At 40.8% G+C, this 24949-nt stretch overlaps 1 protein-coding gene and 1 pseudogene across 6 annotated transcripts in view; one reads left to right on the top strand and one right to left on the bottom strand.

The window, feature by feature from the left end:
* The window catches only part of SPAG9 (sperm associated antigen 9), a 163585-nt gene that overhangs the window by 103917 nt on the left and 34719 nt on the right, over positions 1–24949 (bottom strand). For 4 of the 5 annotated variants that reach the window (XM_023204508.3, XM_023204514.3, XM_023204511.3 and 1 more), the window contains exon 2: positions 22950–23070. In XM_023204508.3, coding sequence (XP_023060276.2) covers positions 22950–23070 — 121 coding nt within the window. Of the gene's footprint in view, positions 1–9782; positions 9832–22949; positions 23071–24949 lie in introns of those variants that run through there. The other variant, XM_023204513.2, reaches the window with a different exon arrangement.
* Positions 15125–16592, top strand: LOC113225341 (annotated as a pseudogene). The gene has a single exon (XR_003310001.1). The product of XR_003310001.1 is annotated as a WD repeat, SAM and U-box domain-containing protein 1 pseudogene (transcript).

The following is a 24949-nucleotide window of genomic DNA, read 5'->3' as shown; positions in this document are numbered from 1 at the left end:
AGTTAATTTTTTCTATTTTTAATAGAGATGGGGTTTCACTATGTTGTCCAGGCTGGTCTTGAACTCCTGACCTCCTGACCTCAAGTGATCCACCCACCTCAGCCTCCCAAAGTGCTAGGATTACAGGTGTGAGCCACCACGCCCAGCCCGGAATAACTACTCTTATTTGTCCAACAGACACTTGCACCAATGCCTGAAGATATTAAAATGGGTGTCCTATGCAACGTATTTTATAACCTCCAAATTGGAACCACTCTCAAATTTGTGATTAGGAGATTGGATAAGAAAACTGTGACAAGTATATGATAGAGTACAATGCAGTGGCTTTGCTACTTCTTTGTTATGCAACTTTGGGAAAGTTAACTTCTCTGGGCCTAAGTGTCCTTACTTGTAAATGAGGAATAGTAACAGTACATCGAAGCTGATTATTAGGATTAAGCGAGTTAATATTTGTAAAGTATTTCCTTTACAGTGTCTGTAAGTCATGTCTTACAAACATGTGTTTTTTTGTTTGTTTGAGATGGAGTCTTGCTCTGTCACCCAGGCTGGGATGCAGTGGCATCATCTCAGCTCACTGCAACCTCTGCCTCCTGGGTTCAAGTGATTCTCATACCTCAGCCTCCCAAGTAGCTGGGATTCCAGGCACGTGCCACCATGCCTGACTAATTTTTGTATTTTTAGTAGAGATGGGGTTTCACCATGTTGGCCAGGCTAGTATCAAACTCCTGACCTGAGGTGACCCACCCACCTCAGCTTCCCAAAGTGCTGGGATTACAGGCGTGAGCCACAGCGCCCGGCCAAAACTGTGTTTTTCAAGTAAAAAACATTAATTAGAGACACCTGTCAAAAGAAATGCAGTATATATCTGTACGTACTGACACAAAACAGTGCCTAGAACTGAATTGGAAGGATGTTGAATATATATTGCTGAAATTAAAAAATACAAAACAATATCACAAAACAATAAGATGTCTACAAAGCCACAAAACTGGACTGTCTCCCCCAAAGCTGCTCTTTCACACAGTCTTCTTAATCAGGCAAAAATCTTGCAGTCATCCTTTTGCTTTTCTCTTTCCCTCGTATCACGTATCCAGTCTATCAGCAAATTCTGTTTATTCTATGTTTCAAAATAAGTCAGAATCACCGGGCACGGTGGCTCACGCCTGTAATCCCAGCACTTTAGGAGGCCAAGGTGAGCAGATCGTGAGGTCAAGAGATCGAGACCGTCCTGGCCACCATGGTGAAACCCCATGGTTTCTCTACTAAAAATAAAAAATTGAGCTGGGCGTGGTGGCGCACGCCTGTAATCCCAGCTGCTTGGGAGGCTGAAGCAGGAGAATCGCTTGAACCCAGGAGGCAGAGGTTGCAGTGAGCCGAGACTGTGCCACTGCAACTCCAGCCTGGCGACAGAGTGAGATTCCGTCTCAAAACACAAACAAACAAACAGAATCTCACCACTTTTTACCACCTTCATCACTCTCACCCTGACCCAAGACATCATCTCTTGCTTAGGTTATTACAATAATAATCTGCGTCTCCTGACTAGTTTCTCTACTTAGTCTTTGTTTCCTATATTCTCAAAATAGAGATGGAATCAAATAGTGACCAACCACTCAAAACTTCAGTGCTTCTGATTTCATTCTAAAAAGGAAAAAAAAATTCTTACAATGGTCTATAAGACTTTTCTGGATCTGACTGTCAAGTCACAACACTCTTTGTTCCCCATCCCCACGGAGAACTCTTACTTCCTGACCTAACTGTTACGGACTGAATTGTCCTCCCTCATCCCCCAAATTCATAGGTTGAAGCTCTAGCTCCCAATATGACTGCATCTGGGGAATAGACCCTTAAAGAAGAAAATTAAGGGCCGGGCGCGGTGGCTCACACCTGTAATCCCAGCACTTTGGGAGGTTGAGGCAGGTGGATTACCAGAGCAGGAGTTCAAGACCAGCCTGGCCAACATGGTGAAACCCCATCTCTACTAAAAATACAAAAATTAGCCAGGCGTCATGGCAAATAGCAGTAATCCCAGCTACTCGGGAGGTTGAGGCAGGAGGATCGCTTGAATCTGGGAGACAGAGGTTGCTGTGAGCTGAGATTGCACCAATGCACTCCAGCCTGAGCGACAGAGTGGGACTCTGTCTTTTTTATTTTTTAAGGCAGAAGAAGGTAGGTAATTAAGGTTGAATGAGGTCATTAGGGTGGGTCCTGATCCAACAGGGCTGGTATCCTTATAACAGCAAGAGATAGGGAAAAGGCCACATTAGGACACAGAGATAAGGCAGCCACCTGCAAGCTAAGGAGAAAGGCCTCAGGAGAAACCAAATCTGCTTGTATTATGGATCTCAGATTTCCAGCCTCCAGACTGTGAGAAATAAATTTCTGCTATTGAAGCCACCAGTCTGTAATATTTTGTTACGGCAGCCCTAGCTGACTAATACCATTAGGTAAACCTCAGAGAGAAGCTTTTTTTTTTCTCCTTGAGACAGAGTCTCGCTCTGTCCCAGGCTGGAGTGCAATGGCGCGATCTCGGCTCACTGCAACCTCCACCTCCCTGGTTGAAGCAATTCTCCTGCTCAGCCTCCCTGAGTAGCTGGGATTATAGGCGCGCACCACCACACCCAGCTAATTTTTGTATTTTTAGTAGACATGGGGTTTTACCATGTTGGTCAGGATGGTCTCGATCTCCTGACCTCGTGATTCACCCACCTCGGCCTCCCAAAGTGCTTGGATTACAGGCATGAGCCACCGCGCCCAGCTGAGAGAAGTTTTTATACAAGGTGTTTGTCAACTGACTTGGTCAGAGCTGGGCTTATACCTTACAGAACAAAACATTATAATGCCACAAAACAAAATCAGGTCCTGACTGATTCTATGCCAGCTTCCTAATCAATGTCTGTTTGCATTGCTCTGTTGTCAAATGTACACCACTTAATAGTGAGATTAGGCCAGGAGCGGTGGCTCAAACCTGTAATCCTAGCACTTTGGGAGGCCAAGGCGGGCAGATCAGCTGAGGTCAGAAATTCGAGACCAGCCTGGCCAACGTGGTGAAACCCTGTCTCTACTAATAATACAAAAATTAGCTGGACATGGTGGTGCAAGCCTGTAATCCTAGCTACTCGGAAGGCTGAGGCAGGAGAATCACTTGAACCTGGGAGGTGGAGGTTGCAGTGAGCCAAGATGGCAACACTGCACCCCAGCCTGGGCAACAAGAGCAAAACTCTGTCTCCAAAAAAAAAAAAAGGCTTGTGGGAAGGAGACATATACCACAATATACCACTAATTTTGGGAGATTTCCAATATTTAGCTAAAGAATTTGACCATTGTTCACATTAGCTTAGGTTCATCCATAAAAATTCCTTAAAGTTCTAGTAATCATTTTGTTCTCCTTAAGCATTTTGAATTATTTCTATCATTAATTCCTTCAGCCTCCATTCACAGCTTTCTAACCCATCAGGGTTACTTTTTGCTAAATTTACTTCCATTTGGCATCACAGTCTTACTTTTGCCTCAAAATGACATTTGATAAACTATCAATCCATTCTCTAACCATCTCTTTCAAAAGGTGAAATGGTTATATTTACTAATCTCATATAAATAATACACATACATATCTGTTTTTTTTATTTAATAGTAACCATTTATCACAGAAAAAGGGCATTAAGCACATGCAAACTACCTGGAGTTACAGATGACTTGTCCCTTTTGTTAATTTTTTTTTAATAGACTTCATTTTTAGAGCAGTTTTAGGGTCACAGCAAAATTGAATGAAAGTACAGAAAATTTCCACATATTTGCAGCCCCCCTACACAGGCAACCTCTCCTACCATCAACATCTAGAATCAGAGTGGTATACTTGTTACAATCGATGACCCTACACTGACACATGCTTATCACCCAAAGTATATCAGTTACATTAGGGTACACTCTTGGTGTTGTATACTCTACAGCTTTTGACGAAAATATGACATGTAACCACCACTACAGTATCAAACAAAATAGGTTCACTGCCTTAAAAATCCTCTGTGCTCCACCTATTCATCCTCCCTACCATCTCCCAAACCTTGACAATCAATTATCTTTTCACTGTCTCCATAGTTTTGCCTTTTCCAGAATGTCGTATAGTTGGAATCATATAGTACCTAGCCTTTTCAGATTGGCTTCTTTCACTTAGTAATATGCATTTAAGGTTCCTCCATATCTTTTTGTTTTTGAGACAGAGTCTTGCTCTTTCTCCCAGGCTGGAGTGTAGTGGCATGATCTCAGCTCACTGCAACCTCCGCCTGCCAGGTTCAAGCAATTCTTGTGCCTCAGCCTTCCAAGTAGCTGGGAATACAGGCACCCACCACCACGCCCGGCTAATTTTTGTATTTTAGTAGACACGGGGTTTCGCCATGTTTGCCAGTCTAGTCTCGAACTCCTGACCTCAGGAGATCCACCCACCTCTGCCTCTCAAAGTGCTGGGATTACAGGCGTGAGCCACACCACACACAACCTACTCCACGTCTTTTCCTGGACGAATAGTTTAATTCTTTTTAGTACTAATATTCCATTGTCTAGATTACCATAGTTTATGCTTGTTATTTTCATAAGAGCTAAAGGTCTCAAAAGTACAGGCCTTAAACATTTACTATCTCTCTCACACACAAAATTTCATGTTTTTAATGCACAAAAAGTGGTATTTTAAGATATTTTCAACCTACTGTTGCATATTAGAAACTTGTATGCTGGTCGGGCGCAGTGGTTCATGCCTGTAATCCCAGCACTTTGGGAAGCCAAGGAGGGCGTATCTCCTGAGGTCAGGAGTTTGAGACCAGCCTGGCCAAAATGGCAAAACCCCATCTCTACTAAAAATACAGAAAAATTTAGCTGGGCATGGTGGTGCATGCCTGTAATCTCAGCTACTTGGGACGCTGAGGCAGGAGGATCGTTTGAACCTGGGAGGTGGAGGTTGCAGTGAGCCAAGACTGTGCCACTGCACTCCAGCCTGGGCCACAGGATAAGACTTCATCTCAAAAAAAAAAAAAAAAAAAAAAAAAAAATGGTATACTGATGACGTCTATCTTTTCGCTACGTTTTTGATACAAATCATAAAGTATACTTAAATTAACCTCTGTCTCAGCTTTTTATATAAATGTATTTTGTCTGTAACCTGTTAAATAACAGGCAAAATACTGAATTTTGCAACATCTAAAATAAAAGCAGGCCAGGCATGGTGGCTCACACCTGTAATCCCAGCACTTTGGGAGGCCAAGGTGGGTGGATCACCTGAGGTCAGGAGTTTGAGACCAGCCTGGCCAACATGGGGAAATCCTGTCTCTACTAAAAACAAAAATCAGCCGGACGTGGTGGCACATGCCTGCAATCCCAGCTACTTGGGAGGCTGAGACAGGAGAATTGCTTGAACCTGGGAGGCGGAGGTTGCAGTGAGCCAAGATCGTACCATTGCACTCCAGCCTGGGTGACAGACCCAGACTCCATCTCAAAAATAAATAAACAAACAAATAAATAAATAAATAAAATAATAAAATGGAATTTTAAAAAATAAAAACAGACAAATTATCTCAGGGTTAAAGTATCTACATAAATTAGACGTAAATATTATCCTCTAGCATAAGTATTATCCACTTCCATCTTTCTCTCCACTCCAGTAGATGAGTAAATTAGAGCCTGTTCACCTCAGTCTACTTACTCAACGCCCTTAACTAATTCATTTATCTTTCCCATTAAAATCAAACAGGTTTATCATTCTGCTTAGTTATATTCAGACGTGTCAATGATAGCAAATCATACAAATAAAACAAGATGACTAATATACTACCAACTCGTACTAGGCAACCACAGCACTGTAAAGATGGTTCAAACATTAAGTTATCTACTTACCCATTTATGAACTAGCAACTAAACAAGTCAAGATGCCAAGAGGAAACCCAAGGAATATCTTCCCAAAGTGGTTGTTCATTATACTAAACTCTTCAAAACTATATTACTACAGACTTTCAGATAGCAAAGTTAGAGTTTTGGTTGTTTCTAGCTCTGGCAGGATATATAGGCAATTGAAACAGGAGTGGAGGGTATCCCATAAAAGAATATTATTCAGTTATGAAAAGGAAGAAAGTACTTGACACATGCTACAACATCAATGAACCTTTATGCTAGGTGAAAGAAGCCAGTCACAAAAGACCATATATTGTATGATTCTATTATTATGAAATGTCCCAGCTGGGCACAGTGGCTCACGCCTGTAATCTCAGGACTTTGGGAGCCCAAGGCGGGCGGATCACGAGGTCAGGAGATTGAGATCATCCTGGCTAACACAGTGAAACCTCATCTCTACTAAAAACACACACAAAAAAATTAGCTGGGCGTTGTGGTGGGCGCCTGTAGTCCCAGCTACTCAGGAGGCTGAGGCACGAGAATCACTTGAACCCGGGAGGTGGAGCTTGCAGTGAGCCAAGGATCACGCCACTGCACTCCACTCTGGGCAACAGAGCAAGACTCCGGCTCAAAAAAAAAAAAAAGAAAGAAATGTCCAGAACAGGCAAATTATAGAGACAAAAATTAGATTAGTGGTTTTCAGGGACTAGAGGGAAGCAGAAAAACAGGAGTAAGTGTAACAGGTATGAGGGGGTGGTTCTTTTTGGGGTCATAGAAATATTCTGGAATTAGTGGTGGTGGTTGTACAACCTTGAAAATTGTACTAAAAACTGCTGAATTGTACACTTCAAAATGGTGAATTTTGGCCAGGTGTGGTGGTTCACGCCTGTAATCCCAACACTTTGGGAGGCCAAGGCGGACGGATCACCTGAGATCAGGGGTTCGAGACCAGCCTGGCCAACATGCTGAAACCCCCATCTCTACTAAAAACACAACAAAATTAGCTGGGCATGGTGGCAAGCACCTGTAATCCCAGCTACTCGGGAGGCTGAGGCAGGAGAATTGCTTGAATCTGGGAGGCGGAGGTTGCAGTGAGCCAAGATCGCACCATTGTACTCCAGCCTGGGTAACTAGAACAAAATTCCATCTCAAAAAATATATATATATAAATAGATAAAATAAAATGGTGGATTTTATGATATGTGAATTAGATTTCAATTTTCAATTTTATTTTTAAAAAGAGACAGGGTCTTGCTATTTTTGCCCAGCCTGGTTATGAACTCCTGGGCTCAAGTGATCCTCCTGGCTCCCAAAGTGCTGGAATTACAGGCACGAACCACCACGCCCAGCCTGGATTTCAATTTTTAAAAGGGTCATTTGAAACCTATCCCTTAACACAAGCATGAGGAAATTACTTCTTAATTTAATAACCTATTTTTTAAAGAAAAAAGTCAAATGGTAAGGGATCAAAAAGAAAATCTCAACATTTATGCTATAAGAGAAGGACATTTAATGAAACAAGTATCTTCCTTAGATAATTCACAGGAGAAAGAATAGGCAGATGGTTGCTAAGCCTTAGGTACAATCATTCCTTTGCCTCAACACTTGGGCAAAATAACACACTAATGGCCCCTACTAAGGCTGTTAAGCTGAGGCAAAGACTGGCCAGATGTTAACCAAAACAGTTTCCCGTTTTGCTTGGACAAAAAGCTAGGCTATCCATCCTAGCCCCTGCAGGTAGCCTCTGACTGAGTTATAGCCTATCAAGTAGTAGTAAAAGTGATGTGTGCTACTACTAGGCCTGGTCCAGTAAAAACCCTCCATACACGATGCTCCATGCCCTTTACCCTTCCTCCAACTTAATGCAGGTAAGACAAACTTAGAAGCTATAAAGTGGAAAATGCCCATGTCTTCACAAAAGCCACCCACTTATCTGAAACATCCACTTTTTAAACTTTACATAAGAAATAACATTTGAGTCATTATATATAATTTTTGTGGCTAGTTCGCTATAGCAACTACAGTTAGCTTAACATATATCAGCTTATAAACATGTACTGAAATCCTCTTAAAAGTTAGCATTCCAAATTCTCAAAGGTATGTTACCCCATTACGCTTTTTTTTTTTCCCCCTCGAGACAGGGTCTCATTCTGTTTCCCAGGCTGGAGTACAATGGCACAATCACAGCTCACTGCAGCCTTCACTTCCTGGGCTGAAGCAATCCTCCAGGCTCAAGTGATCCTCCCAAGCAGTTGGCACTATAGGCGTGTGCCACCAGGCCAAGATAATATTTTGATTTTCTGCAGAGACAAGGTCTCACTATGTTGCCCAGGTTGGTCTTGAAATCCTGGTCTCAAGCACTCCTCCCTCCTCGGCTTTCCAAAATACTGAGATTACAGGCGTGAGCCATTGCCTCCAGTCCCCATTATGTTTTAAGAATAGTTTACTTTGGCTACTCGGGAGGCTGAGACAGGAGAATTGCTTGAACCCAGGAAGTGGAGGCTGCAGTGAGCCGAGAGCATGCCATTGCACTCCAGGCTACGTGATGAAGTAAGACTCTGTCTCAAAAAAAAAAAAGGGGGGGGGGCCGGGCGCGGTGGCTCAAGCCTGTAATCCCAGCACTTTGGGAGGCCAAGGTAGGCGGATCACGAGGTCAGGAGATCAAGATCATCCTGGCCAACACGGTGAAACCCCCTCCCTACTAAAATACAAAAAATTAGCCGGGCATGGTGGCACATGCCTGTAGTCCTAGCTACTAGGGAGGCTGAGGCAGGGAAATCGCTAGAACCCGGGATGTGGGGGCTGCAGTGAGGCAAGATTGCGCCACTGCACTCCAGTCTGGTGACACAGCAAGAGTCCATCTCAAAAAAAAAAAAAAAGAAAAAAAGGATAGTTTACGTCTGTTATTATAAATGATTTTCTGAATGCTATTCTGGTGGTATATTCTCTCCTGCCTAACACCTACAGCAAGAACCTGAACAGAAACTATTTTATGACTTTCTGTATTTCATGTTTTCTTTACCTATACTGCAATTCTAAATTTGAGTATTATCTTTGTAGGTACTTATAATATAAATCATGTAATACAAAGATTATATATAATTGATCATATAAAACATAGAAAATATACACACATACACCGAGATCAAATAATACAAATTCAGAACCTTTCTTTTCTGAAAATACTTACAATAACACAGATCAACAACATATCCAATGAACTCAGCTTACTCAAGTCCTAAGTCCCATAAGGTAGTATAAACATTTTTGAGAAGGCATTTTAACACGTGGAAGAGCCATTTCTTTAAAGTCCCGAATGCCACTAAGGAATCAAAGTGAAAAGTAAAGGAAGCAGAAGGGAAGGAGAAAGCAGGAAAGAAAAGTCCACCTGGGCAAGGACTATAGACATCCTCAAAAGCCTCAAGTACCATGAAGTTAACCTATACCTATATTGTTGCATTCCATTTGAAGTATATTAAAAGATCATTTCATGTTTAATAGTTCCACGTAAATCTAAACTTCAAAATGATCTCAGGGAAAATTCTAAATCCTTCATTTTACTCATCAAAACTAGCTCCAAGCCGAGATTAACTGGAAATAAACAAGATTCTGTTCATCCTACCTATCCCAAAACAACTGATAAGTAACTGTCATTTTAAAAATTGCTAATTTTCTGGGGAGTTAAAAAAAAACGGCAAATCATGTTACCTAAAAAGAAAAAAAAGTGAGGGGGCAAGAAAAAAGAACTATCAAAAGACAAATCCTAAATTTTCCCTTTATAATAATGAATGGAGATACGTCAGCCTCATTTTGAGCGCTCTTTCTATCCATCTTTCCAAAAAGCAAGAGGATAAGATTAAGGCAGGAAGAGCCACCTGCTCTGCCGGCTCAAAATCAGAGCTTACCTCCTGAGATTGATGGCCTTTGCCAAGTTTGGAACACCTTCCATCTCTGTTGTCTTCTGCCCCATCAGACTGCTGATAGGCCTACGGGGGGAAGAAAGAGAAACAGACCTGCTAGAATGCCATATCCAACTCATTATTTGCCTTCTCAAAAGGAATCATCAGTTTTTACTGTTCCTGGAAGGCAGATAGTCCAACTATTGCTGGGCCTCAGAAGACTGACATGTGGTCTTTCAGAAACTTCTCCTTGAACGATTTAGCATCAGAAGACCCAACAGGTAAGCAAGGCTGACTTAAGAGCAAAGAAATCTCAGACAACCACCTCAAAACAGTAATAACTTCTCCTCACCAACTAAGTCCTTTCCCATGTCTCTCAACTTCAAAAATTTTTCAGGTATTATATGTTATTAATCAATGACACAATGTGAAATAATATATTTTAAAGCTACCATGAATCAATGATTATATTCTCAAAACAGAGTAGGATAACTTCAAAGAATTCCAGCGGTAGAAACTTCTAGTGATCCGACAGATCCCTGTCTTGAAGATGTTATCTAAGCCATCTACAACAAAGTTGATGCTTCTCCTACCTGAAGTCTCTATGTAGGGACAGTCCATGCTTTACCTCTGCACATATTCCTGTGTATCATCCTCATGGCCAAGAAATACTTCCTCATGACCAACCAAAGCCAAAAAATTCATTTTCTCTCACTTTATCTTCCAAAATAACAGATAAACAGCTTGCTATGCTCCTTCTCCATCTCTTTATATGTTTGAAGGAATAATCAAATTATTCATATTTTCCCTGTTCTCTAAGCAAATCACCAGACATCCTTTAACTCTTACTCATAAACTTATTTTTCTGATACCTTTAGTTCTAGATATTAATTATAAATTACAACTTTAAGGTTCTCAATAGACAACACTAGACTATAAAAATCAAAGAGCCCAAATACAGATAATAAAACATAAAACAGCTAAAGACCACAAGTATTACCTAATGAAGCAGAAGTAATGTTAGTGTTTGCAAAAACTATCTTGTGCCTAATTTTCTACTTTCCCACTCATATGGAGACTCTAAATAAGAAACAGCTGCTATATATTATTTATTAAACATATATTCTTAGTATTGCAAAAAACTAGATTCTGATTAACCAGACTAAAAGTAGCTTTCTAAGTAATTAACTTCCTAGTCATTCTTTTAAAACCAAAAGATATAATTCAAACTCCTAAAGCTGCTTCATTAAAAAAATACTTTCAACAAAAATACATATGATCATTAAAATATATATATATAATCATTGTAATCTACTTTTATCATTCTTAAAATTATGTAGAAGGAATTGCCTATTGAGATAGAACTAAAATGGAAAGAGTGTCCTATTACAGTATTATTCAATTTTTCCAAAATACTAACATTCATTGCTAATCATGAAGCACGGTAAAGGATCTGATAAAGTTTTGTACAAGCCTGAATGTATTTTTTTAGGTGATTTGAAAACCGTGACAGAAAATATTTAGGCTCTCTCAAATATTAACTTTGACATGAAATGACACCTGGCAACTTTAAAATGGTTTATGTGCTGTGAAAACTCTTAATCTGTCAATCATCTTGTGTTGAAGGTCTGTTTTAAGCCATTTATTCCTTTAAAATAAAAATTACGTTATTGTTTATGTTAATATCTCCCCCAACTTTTTACCTAGTGGAGTGTTTATTCTTATGACCAAGAAATAAGAAGGCTTGAAGGTATTTTATTAGACTAAGATCTTGATACAAGATGTAAAAAGCAAAGGAATGTTATATGGGGGACGAAAAGGGTAGAAACATCAGAGTATAAGGATCTAATAAATTTCACTTTAGTGCCAACATTTTTCCATTTAATTCAAAAAGATGAATTTTCATTTAAAAGAAGGAAGGGCAGAATTAAAGAAGAGTCTAAATATAATAGCTTAACATCACAGCCACGGGTGCAGTGGCATGCACCTATAATCTCAGCTACCCAGGAGGGCTGAGGTAGGAGGATCGCTTAAACACAGGAATTAGACCCTCATCTCTTTAAAAAAAAAAAAAAAACAAAAAACAAAAAACTGTACTCCCCCCAAAAACATAGCCACCAAATTAAGAAGTACCCACTCAAAAAAAAAAAAAAAAAAAAAAAATCACTGCCATCTAAATCTTTTCATCTTCTCCACAAAAGGCAATGGCTCTATACTCAGGGAAAAAGAACTTGTTGTAAATTCAAGAAGCCTGAGGGTAACAGAAGCTTCCTAAGAGAGAATCAAATAATAGATGATTCTATATCAGCTGTGTGTGCTAATATGTTGTAAATAATGGTTCAAATTCATAAGTTATGACAAGCAAAATGAAATTTGCTACTAACCCTTACTTCTCCAATTCTATTCACATTAGAAATGGCCAAACTATTATATGCCAAGAACCACTAAAGTTCCTTGACCTACTTCCTTAAATATATTCTAAGAAAACTACCAACAGAAGGGAAAACTTGTAGATGTAAAAAAAAATTTACTGCAATATGATTCAGTATACCAGGAAAAATGACCAACCAACCAACAGAAGTTTTTGGTTTTTGTATTTTAAGTTTCTTACATTTATTTTACCGAGTCACCTCTTCATTCCACAAAGGATTTGAGATAGCTTACAATAGAGCATAATATATTCATTATACATGTATAAAACGTGGATCAAGAAAAAAAAACAATTTAAATATGCCAACCAGGTAAGGTTCAAACTAGTTGTTATGGTTGCATTTCAACGTTTGTTCTGTTTCTGGGTTGCCATGGTAAAAAATGCAGTGGCCATTAAATAATTCTCATTAGAGGAAAAACTAAAGCATAGTCCTCAGGGAAAACAAAAATTGTTAATAGATGGCATAGCTTCTGGATGGTGGATTTATGTGGACATAAAAAATAATAATAAAGATTATACAACAAGGAAAAATACTTAAGATAATGTTAAGGAAAAGATACAAATTAAAGATACATTCTAACTGCAATGATATAAAAACATAATATATAGGGAAAAAAGACTAGTAGGCCATATACATAATCTTTCCCTTCCTCCCCACACCAAACTACGATTTCTTTGACCACGAGGACCATATCGTACTCTTGTGTACCACAACCACACCTAGGCAGAATGCTAGGCATACTGGACTAGTTTAATATTTTCAACTGTATTAAAATATCTATACTTGCTTGACTCAAATTTTAGATAATATTTGGCGTACAAGATAGAAATACACAACACACAACAGAGACAATGAATATAAAAAGTACTTTCTGACAAAGACCTATTACTGTCACACTATGAACAGCAAAGTTGATTACACTCCTTACACACTTGAAAAGCACCAACAAGGCTTTCTCAATTCACAACTTCCTTATTCCACACAATATCGCTTACAGACTTTTCCTTAAGGTTCGTATTAATTAACAGGAAGTATTATTGCTACTCCTAGATAAGAAATAATATACAGCATTTTTAAAAATCCTTTATTCATGTTGGAAAAAGTAAAAAATATTTCTTATATTGGTTTAGATTTTGAAAAGTAATCAGAAATCTCTAAAATCAAACATGATCAAAAATTGTTTAAAAATGTATTATAGACTCAACTTCTCAACATTGTTAAATCATGCAACGTGATAGATTCCATACTATCAAAAGCTGTAAAGTGTGTCTTTTAATTCAGTTCCTATTTCTTTACTTTTTCTTGCTTCTCAAATAGCAAATAACTTTCACCAAAATTTCCCCTTTTAACAAAGGAAGTAGTCTTTAGAGCAGAACTTGAATTTTCATTGTGGCTATTTTTTAAAAGGGATATGTGCCCTAAAATACGTTCATGAGAATTGACAAACTCGGTCTTTTAAAATTAAAGACACTAACACACTGTACAAATATAAACACAAAAACTAGAAAAGGTACAGTTAGTTATCATCCAGCACTCAAACAAATGGCACTCAGCAAAAAAACTGTATCCACCTCTCCTCCCACTACAGATACTGCCAACAGTCATCTCAGTGGCCCTAAATAAATGTTTACTTTAAAATAAATGTTGGGTTATGTTTACTTTATCACAAAATTCATATTTTCTTTTTTCGTTTTAGATGGAGTCTTGCTTTGTTGCCCAGGCTGGAGGACAGTGGCTCGATTTTGGCTCAATGCAACCTCCGCCTCCCAGGTTCAAGCATTTTCCTGCCTCAGTCTTTCAAGTAGTTGGTATTACAGGCAAGCGCCACCATGCCCAGCTAATTTTTTTATTTTTAGCAGAGATGGGTTTCCCCATGTTGGCCAGACAGATCTTGAACTCCCGATCTCAAGTGATCCACTCACCTCGGCCTCCCAAAGTGTTGGGATTACAGGCGTGAGCCACTGCGCCTGGTCTCATATTTTATTTAAAAAACAAAAAATCAGGCTAGGTGTGCTGGTTCACGCCTGTAATCCCAGCACTTTGGGAAGCCGAGGCGGGCGTATCACCTGAGGTCAGGAGTTCAAGACCAGCCTTGTCAACAGGGGTGAAACCCCATCTCTACTAAAATACAAAAATTAGCCAGGTGTGGTGGCACACGCCTGAAGTCCCAGCTACTCAACAGGCTGAGGCAGAAAGAATCGCTTGAACCTGGGAGGCAGAAGTTGCAGAGAGCTGAGATGGCGCCACTGCACTCCAGCCTGGGTGACAGAGCGAGACTGTCTCAAAAAAAAAAAAAAAAAATCAGTTATATTAAGATTAGATAGCCCAGATCATCTGTTTTCTATTATACCAAACAAGAATTAGTGAACTCCTGACATAACATTTATTTAAATTTGTTTTCGTCTTTTAAAAAGCACTCATTCCCAATCTTGGTTTTCCAATAGTATAGGGAACTAATGACACTTAAAGATGACTTCCTACGTCACCTTCTTAAAAACTATGTGCAGTGGTTAATGCCTGTAATCCCAACATGTGGGAGATCAAAGCGGGCAGATTGTTGAGTCTATGAGTTTGAGACCAGCCTGGGCAACATGGCAAAACCTTGGCTCTACAAAAAATACAAAAATTCGGCCGGGCACAGTAGCTCATGCATGTAATCCCAGCACTTTGGGAGGCCGAGGTGGGCAGATCACCTGAGGTCAGGAGTTCAAGACCAGCCTGGCTAACATGGTGAAACCCCATCTCTACTTTAAAAAAAATGCAGCTAGGTCTCCGCGGGCGTTCGCGGGGCGGGGCCTGGTCCCCAGGCTCTGGGTCTCAGAGGGCCCCGCCCCGCCCCCCCCCCCCCCGCCTCACCTGCGCGGCACGTGACCCGTGGGCACCAGATAGCCAATCCCGCGCGCCCCGGGCCCTGCAGGACATATTTTGGCATCGTGTTCAACAGATGGTACCACTGTCCTATGGAATACTGAAAATGGACAGATGTTGGCAGTGATGGAACAGCCTAGTGGCAGCCCCGTGAGGGTTTGCCAGTTTTCCCCAGACTCCAGGTGTTTGACATCAGGGGCAGCTGATGGAACTGTGGTTTTGTGGAATGTACAGTCATACAAGTTATATAGATGTGGTAATGTTAAAGATGGCTCCTTGGTGGCATGTGCATTTTCTCCTAATGGAAGCTTCTTTGTCACTGGCTCCTCATGTGGTGATTTAACAGTGTGGGATGATAAAATGAGGTGTCTGCATAGTGAAAAAGCACATGATCTTGGAATTACCTGCTGCAATTTTTCTTCACAGCCAGTTTCTGATGGAGAACAAGGTCTTCAGTTTTTTCGATTGGCATCATGTGGTCAGGATTGCCAAGTCAAAATTTGGATTGTTTCTTTTACTCATATCTTAGGTTTTGAATTAAAATATAAAAGTACCCTGAGTGGGCACTGTGCTCCTGTTCTGGCTTGTGCTTTTTCCCATGATGGGCAGATGCTAGTCTCAGGGTCAGTGGATAAGTCTATCATAGTATATGATACTAGTACTGAGAATATACTTCACACATTGACTCAGCACACCAGGTATGTCACAACTTGTGCTTTTGCACCTAATACCCTTTTACTTGCTACTGGTTCAATGGACAAAACAGTGAACATCTGGCAATTTGACCTGGAAACACTTTGCCAAGCAAGGAGCACAGAAGATCAGCTGAAGCAATTTACTGAAGATTGGTCAGAGGAGGATGTCTCAACATGGCTTTGTGCACAAGATTTAAAAGATCTCGTTGGTATTTTCAAGATGAATAACATTGATGGAAAAGAACTGTTGAATCTTACAAAAGAAAGTCTGGCTGATGATTTGAAAATTTGATTCTCTAGGACTGCGTAGTAAAGTGCTGAGGAAAATTGAAGAGCTCAGGACCAAGGTTAAATCCCTTTCTTCTGGAATTCCTGATGAATTTATATGTCCAATAACTAGAGAACTTATGAAAGATCCGGTCATCGCCTCAGATGGCTATTCATATGAAAAGGAAGCAATAGAAAATTGGATCAGCAAAAAGAAACGTACAAGTCCCATGACAAATCTTGTTCTTCCTTCAGCGGTACTAACACCAAATAGGACTCTGAAAATGGCCATCAATAGATGGCTGGAGACACACCAAAAGTAAAATTGTTGATAGTGTATTGTTTATATTTTCAGTGGTCTCATTTGAATGATTTACAGGTAAATATTAATCAGACATTATTAAAAGCAAAACAGGAAAAAGGTAAACTTAAATTTAGTTACCTATAAAAATTGTGAATTTTCATTCTTTAAAAACACATGGACTTACTATAAAAGCCTTTTTGTACTAGTGAAAAAAGTCTTCAGCTATGTAGAAATAAAGTTATACTTTAAATTGTAAAAATAAAAATAAAAATAAAAATAAAAATAAAAAAAATGCAAAACTTAGCCAGGCGTGGTGGCGGGCGCATGTAGTCTCAGCTACTCGGGAGACTGAAGCAGGAGAATGGCGTGAACTCGGGAGTTGGAGCTTGCAGTGAGCCAAGATAGCACCACTGCACTCCAGCCTGCACAACAGAGCAAGACTCTGTCTCAAAAAAAAAAAAAAATTGGCCACATGTGGTGGCATGCGCTTGTAGTCACAGCTACTCGGGGATGAGGTGAGAGTACTGCTTGAGCCTGGGAAGGTGAGGCTACAGTGAGCCATGATCCTACCACTGCATGTTAGCCTGGGCAATAGAGCTGGAATGTCTCAAAAAAATTAAGAAATAAGTAATTTTTAAAATTAAAAATAAGAAGTTTTGATTCATATTGGAGATTTTAAAAAAAAAAAAAAAAGCTACGGTGGTAAAGTGAAAAAACAGTCAAATAATTTAAAACAGTCAAATAATTTCCCCCCAGAAAAACTGGGGGAATGTTTAAGTGTGGTAAAATAAAAACTACAAAGAAAATTTAAGATACACTTAGAATTCATATTACACCAGTTAAGGCTTACAAAAAAAAAAAAACAGAAGGAAGAGAAAGGAAAATAATTTGCTAGAAAAGAAAAAAAGACTGCAAGATCTCAAAAACAGGAGAAGTGTGTAAGTTCCAAAGCATTAATTAATAAAAGATGACTCAGGCCAGGTGCGGTGTCTCACGCATGAAATCCCAACACTTTGGGAGGCCAAGGTGGGCGGATCACAAGGTCAGGAGCTCGAGACCAGCCTGGCCAATATGGTGATAACCCATCTCTACTAAAAATACAAAAATTAGCAGAGTGTGGTAGTACATGCCTGTAATCCCAGCTACTCAGGAGGCTGACGCATGAGAATTGCTTGAACCCGGGAGGCAGAGGTTGCAGTGAGCCAAGATGGTGCCACTGCACTCCAGTCTGGGCGACAGAGCAAGAGTCCAGCTCAAAAAAAGACTCAGTTAATGGAAAAAGATTTCGTGTTATCAACTTTGTGCATCTGAATGGTCAATGTTGATTAACCACAGTTTGTAAGTTCCTTAATTGTTCTTTATACAGCAAGCTTTATTTCGGAATGGCACAGCAGACTCCCAGGAGGAGAAATTCTTTGGAGGATAATATATTCATAACAAAAATAAACTTTTTAGATCAAATTAAGCTCAAGACCATATCTAATACTTGATAAAGAATTTCTTCCTCCCCTCCCTAGAGTATTGTCAATTATTTTTAAATGATCTAATTTTTATAAAGTCTTCTAATTAAAATGGAAAACATAATTAATGCTTTTGGAGAGAGGAATGAGAAGACGGATACCACAGAATATGACGATTCCAAAAAAGGTATGACTCTCTGGACTGGGTAACAAATCTGGGGCAATGAAAAAAAAAAAAACTGACATACTCAAATAGTCTCCTAAATTGATTACCTCCCTTAATTAAGAAACCACTAGGCCGAGCACAGTGGTTCATGCCTGTAATCCCAGCACTTTGGGAGTCCAGGGCAGGTGGATCAACTGAGGTCAGGAGTTCAAGACCAGCCTGGCCAACATGGTGAAACCCCGTCTCTACAAATACACAAAAATTAGCCAGGCGTAATGACAGGTGCCTGTAATTTCAGATACTCAGGAGGCTGAGGCAGGAAAATCGCTTGAACCTGGGAGGTGGAGGTTGCAGTGAGCCGAGATCATGCCACTGTACTCCAGCCTGGGCAAAAAAGCCAGACTCCATCTCAAAAAAAAAAGAAAAAGAAAAGAAACCACTATATTTTGTTTACATTTACTAGAAAGGATCAGGAAACGGATTTTTTAAATTTAGTAATAAAAGGGCTAATATATGTGAAATAATTAGTCATTCATTCCACTTAGATACTTTTGTGAAAAAAAGCACTATCTTCTGCTTTTTTGAGTGTGAGACATTTTAAAGGTACTCTGATATCAAAAATGCAATTTCAAGTACAAGGTAATTCTTCCTTTAATCACAGAAGCCGAGAACTTAATGCATAAAAGGATTTTAGACAAGGAATTCCTTTCTAAGTCAAAAAAGGAATTCTGATCGAGCACAGTAGCTTACACCTGTAATCCCAGCACTTTGGGGGGCCAAGGTGCAAGGATCACTTGAGACCAGGAGTTCGAGACAAGCCTGAACAACATAACAAAACCCGGTCTCTACAAAAAATTTTAAAATTAGCTAGGCATGGTGGCTCATGCCTGTAGTTCCAGCTATTTGGGAGGCTGAGGTGGAAGGATCACTTGAGCCTGTGAGTTTGAGGATGCAGTGAGCTATGATCGTGTCACTGTACTCCAGTCTGGGAGACAGAGCCAGACTCTGTCTCTAACAAAAAAAGAAAAAGATCCAGCACTTTGGGAGGCCAAGGTGGGTGGATCATGAAGTGAGGAGATCAAGACCATTCTGGCTAACACAGTGAAACTCCGTCTCCACTACAAAAAATTAGCTGGGGGTGACGGCAGGTGCCTGTAATCCCAGCTACTCGGGAGGTTGAGGCAGGAGAATCACTTGAACCTGGGAGGCAGAGGCTGCAGTGAGCCGAGATCGCACCACTGCACTCCAGCCTGGGCGACAGAGCAAGACTCCATTTCGAAAAGAAAAAAATAAAAAGAAAAAGAAAAAAAAAATGTTTCAGGCTGGGCAAGGTGGCTTTATGCCTATAATGCCAGCACTTTAGGAGGCTGAGGCGGGTGGAATGCTTTGAACTCAGGAGTTCAAGACCAGCCTGGGCAACATAGCAGACCAGCCTGGGCAACATAGTGAAACCCTATCTCTACAAAAAATACAAAAATCAGCCAGGCATGGTGGCTTATGACCGTAGTCCCAGCTACTCAGGAGGCTGAGGCTAGAGGATCAATTGAGCCCAGGAAGCGTAAGTCACAGTGAGCAGAGATCCTGCCACTGCACGTGTTAGACAGATTAGACAGACTGAGATCCAGTTTCAAACAATAAATAATAATAATTTCTTATTGAAAAGTTGGTACCCAGGCTGGGCATGGTGGCTCACGCCTGTAATCCCAGTACTTTGGGAGGCTGAGGCAGGTGGATCACCTGAGGTTGGGAGTTTGAGACAAGCCTGGCCAACATGGTGAAATACCATCGCTACTAAAAATACAAAAATTAGCCAGGCATAGTGGCGCATGCCTGTAGTCCCAGCTACTTGGGAGACTTAGGCAGGAGAATCACTTGACCCCAGAGGGCGGAGGTTGCAGTGAGCCAAGATCACACCACTGCACTCCAGCCTGGGTGATAGAACAAGACTCTGTCTCAAAAAACCAAAAAAAAAAAAAAAAAAACAAAGAAAACTTGGTACCCTACAGATATTAACAAGAAAACTTAATACGTAAAACAATGAAAGATAGGCTGAGTCTGTCAACTGTGTCTTTAGTGTTTGGTTCTAAAATATTATCTAATCCCTTCAAGCCAGGCATAGTGGTTCATGTCTGAAATCCCAGCACCTTGGAGCCCAGAAGTGCAAGACCAGCCTGGGCAACATAATGAGATCTTGTCTCTATCTATCTATCTATCTATCTATCTATCTATCCATCTATCTATCTAAGACAGAGCTTCGCTCTTGTTGCCCTGGCCAAGTGCAATGGTGTGATCTCGGCTCACCGCAACCTCCGCCTCCCGGGGTCAAGTGATTCTCCAGCCTCAGCCTCCGGAGTAGCTGGGATTACAGGCATGTACCACCATGCCCAGCTAATTTTGTATTTGCAGTAGAGACAGGGTTTCTCCATGTTGGTAAGGCTGGTCTCGAACTCCTGACCTCAGGTGATTCGCCCGCCTCGGCCTCCCAAAGTGCTGAGATTACAGGCATGAGCCACCATGCCTGGCCTTGTCTCTATCTTTAAAAAAGTACGGTCAAATTAGGATTTAAATATTACATTCAATAGTTAAATTTTCTTTCTTGAACAGAAAAGGCTCAACTTTTGAAATGTACCAAAAGCTTGCAACTGCCACAAGACCATTTCTCCAGATGAGTGGTACTTATAGTAATGCGACTCCAGCGCTATATCTATTAGTGGATGCCCTATGGAGTCACATCATGCAGTGCTCTAAGACTTCAAATTTTTTTCTTCTTTTGAGACAGGGTCTCACTCAGCCTGGAGTGTAGTGGCGCAATATCAGCTCACTGCAACCTCCACCTCCCAAGCTCAAGCGATCCTCCCACCTCAGCCTCTCAAATAGCTGGGACTACAAGTGTGCACCACCACACCCAGCTAATTTTTGTATTTTTGGTAGAGATGGGGTTTCACCATGTTGCCCAGGCTGGTCTCGAACCCCTGAGCTCAAGCAATCTGCACGCCTCAGCCTCCCAAAGTGCTGGGATTACAAGTGTGAATCATCGCGCCTGGCCTCGTTTTCTTAATTTTTTTTCTATCGTAAAGACAGGATCTCGCTATCCTGCTCAGGCTGGTCTCGAACTCCAAGGCTCAAGCAATCCTCCCACCTTTACCTCCCAAAGTAGGGATTACAGCTGTGAGCCACCACACCCAGCCAACCTCAAATTTCTGTGGTAGAAATCACAGAAGTCACTCAATGTATTCAATGTTAACAAAGGTATCCAACAACTCTGGGTATCCACAAGTCTAAAAACACAAAGCATGACACATGGCTCATTTTGTCTCGCTAAAGTTGGCTTCTGTTACCAAACATCCATTGGCCCTCTTCTAGGACATCTGCTTAATAGCCACTTGAGCTCTCCTTGAATTCTAGAATACTTGAACTCCAGATTTCTAGTGGTTTTAATTTAGCTCTATTCCGTCTTTCCAGAGTACCAGAGAGAGAACAGTCAGTTCTCACACATGCTCCAAGACTGCTGGCAAAGGCTTTCCATCATGAATGGCTGTACCTTTATAGCTGGTGTCACTATGTAGTCTTAATGAATAATGTGGATAGAGTAGCTACCTGGCCATCCTTTGCTCCCTAGGATTCTGAAAGTTTACAATGCTGGGAGAGAAAGGCAGAGAACTGTCTGCTTACCTATATCAGACATGAAAGTAGGCCATAAAGTTTCTCACCTTTTTTTTTTTCTTCTAATTTTGACTTAATTAGGTCTGTTTTTATTAGCCAAAAGGGGAAAATCAACCTTGAGGTTTGAAACAATAATTTTAAAAACCAAGAAAACATGAAATTATATTAAAAATAAAATGATTCTGAAAAATGAAGTTCTGGCCGGGTGTGGTAGCTCAAGCCTGTAATCCCAGCACTTTGGGAGGCCGAGACGGGCGGATCACGAGGTCAGGAGATCGAGACCATCCTGGCTAATACGGTGAAACCCCGTCTCTACTAAAAAACACAAAAAACTAGCCGGGCGAGGTGGCGGGCGCCTGTAGTCCCAGTTACTCGGGAGGCTGAGGTAGGAGAATGGCGTAAACCCGGGGGGCGGAGCTTGCAGTGAGCTGAGATCTGGCCACTGCACTCCAGCCTGGGAGACAGAGCGAGACTCCATCTCAAAAAAAAACAAAAAAACAAAAAAAAAAGAAAAATGAAGTTCTGTTCCCCCAAATGGCCCCACTTTTCTATTAAAAAGGAGCAAAAAAGAGGATTCAGTATTTTTTCTGTAGCATCTAACTACATGCTTAGGTCATTTTTAAATACATACTTCAAAGCTGTAAGTTTATCTTACATTTTTACATTTCAAAGCAAAACAGAAAAAACGGAACTTTGTGTACTTGGTCAAAATTAGAGGAAATGATCCACACGCACACACTTGCATAATGGTTACAGCATAACGTTACCTGCAAACAAAGGCTGAGAGCTAAACTGAAGAAGTTGAGTCTGATAGGTTTAGTTACTTCTGCATACATGGGCACCATGTGAAAATGTAAATAAAGAAGAACTAACCCTAGTTCCTAGGTCTCACTCCAGTCTGGGATGACAATTCCAAGTTTGTATTTAGAACCTTAGTCAAATTTCAGGATGAGTCACTGCACCATTAGAGCCCACTCTTTTTTTTTTTGGCGGGGGTGGGGAGGGGGAACACAGTTTCATTCTGTTGCTCAGGCTGGAGTACAGTGGCACCATCCTGGCTCACTGCAGCCTCCGCCTCCCAGGTTCAACTGGTTCTCATGCCTCAGCCTCCCAAGTAGCTGGGATTACAGGTGTGCACAACCATGCCCAGCTAATTTTTGTATTTTTAGTAGAGACAGGGTTACACTATGTTGACCAGGCTGACCTCAAGTGATCCTCCCACCTTGGCCTCCCAAAGTGCTGGGATTACAGGCATGAGCCACCACGCCTGGCTGAGCCCAGTCTTTAGTGTACTTATGAGAAGAAATGTTTTACTTACTCTGGTCAGCATAGTTTTTTGCTTTGAGCTCAAGTTGTCTTGTTTGAGATTCTAAAGATTCCACTCGGGTCTGTAAGTCCTTTTTTTCCTGTTCTTGAGAGTCTTCAAATTCAATGAATTTCTAATAAAGAAGAACAATATAAATTTCATCAGAGAAATTAAACGTTACATTTTCAACTCCTGTATTTCTTGGAATCAATAATCACAATTAGGTATTAACTACTTAGATCTCAGAATTATGAACTTGGGTTGATTTTTAGTTTTTCTATAAATATTAAGTTTTAAAAAGCTCCCAAATATAGAAGAAAAAAATAAAATAATTAAGGTGTTTCCACTTCATATTATAGGCATTCCATATGATATACATATCTTCCTAATATATAAACCCTTTTGTATACTTGCATATGCATCTTGATTTTCAGACAATTTAAAAATCTATAACGTACAACAGAGAGCAAAAGAATGATGGAATACTCAATAAATATTTGTTAAATGGTTGTGTGATTAACAGTCATAGATTCACCTGAACCATGGAGTTTAAATTCCTAAGAAAAGGACGTGTTCTAGGAATAACTCCACCACTCAAATCTGACTTACCAAACCTGTTCTCATCAACGACCATAACACTAAGTGCAATCATTAAATCTCGGTCTTTATCTTGATTGTTATATCAGCAATACCTGACAAGTAAGTGATCGCTCTCTCCTTAAAACTTTTTTTTTTTAATTTGGCTACCAGGATGTTTTCTTGTTTGCTGCTGGTTCTTGGTCTTCTTTGGTAGCACCTCCTTTTCTCCCCAACTTCTCGCTCTGTCCTGGGACACATGTTCACTTCCTTGTTTACACTTATTCCCTAGTGATCGCATCCAGTTTCATGGCTGTAAGTATGAACTACATGCTGACAACTTCGAAATTTCTATCTCTAGCCCAGACCTGAATTCCAGATTTGTATGTCCAACTGCCTACTAGAGAACTTCAATTGGATGTCTAAAAAGCATCCTAAGGCTGGGCGTGGTGGCTCACACCTGTAATCCTAGCACTTTGGGAGGCCAAGGCGAGCAGATCACGAGATCAGGAGTTCAAGACCAGTCTGGCCAACATGCTGAAACACTATCTCCACTAAAAATACAAAAATTAGCTGGGCATGGTGGCGCGTTCCTGTAATCCCAGCTACTTGGGAGGCTGAGGCAGGAGAACTGCTTGAACTGAGACCCAGGAGGTAGAGGTTGCAGTGAGCTGAGATCGTGCCACTGCACTCCAGCCTGGGCTACAGAGCAAGACTCTTATCTCAAAAAAAAAAAAAAAAAAAGTATCTTAAATTGAGCATGTGAAAACTTGCTCCACTCCTGGTCTTCTCTAGCTCATTAAATTATTGTGGTCAGTTGCTCAGGACCAAAACACTGGAGTCAGCTTTGACCCTTCTGTTTCTCTAGTATCTCACATATCCAATCCATCAGCAAATCTACCTACAGATCTGACCGCTTTTCATCATTTCCACCACCATCCTGGTGTGTGCCACCATCATCTAATACCTGGATTACTGCAACAGTGAAAGTCTCCTAATTAGTCTCCTTACTTCCACCCTACCCCTCTACAATATATTCTAGAGGATCTAGGAGGATTCTTTAAAAAGAAAGTCAGCCAGCCTGGCCAACATGGTGAAATTCGGTCTCTACTAAAAATAGAAAAATTAGCTAGGTGAGGCCGGGCGCGGTGGCTCATGCCTGTAATCCCAGCACTCTGGGAGGCCGAGGTGGGCAGATCAAGAGGTCAGGAGATAGAGACCATCCCGGCTAACATGGTGAAACTCCCGTCTCTACTAAAAATACAAAAACATTAGCCAGGCATGGTGCCAGGCGCCTACAGTCCCAACTACTCAGGAGGCTGAGGCAGAAGAATGGCGGGAACCCGGGAGGCGGAGCTTGCAGTGAGCCTAGATCGCACCACTGCACTCCAGCCTGGGTGCCAGAGCAAGACTCCGTCTCAAAAATAAATAAATAA

Source organism: Piliocolobus tephrosceles, chromosome 16 (genome assembly GCF_002776525.5).
Source record: "Piliocolobus tephrosceles isolate RC106 chromosome 16, ASM277652v3, whole genome shotgun sequence".
In the NCBI taxonomy this organism is placed as follows: domain Eukaryota; kingdom Metazoa; phylum Chordata; class Mammalia; order Primates; family Cercopithecidae; genus Piliocolobus; species Piliocolobus tephrosceles.
The sequence above is the reverse complement of the archived record's forward strand: the minus strand, read 5'-3'. Positions and strand labels throughout refer to the sequence as shown.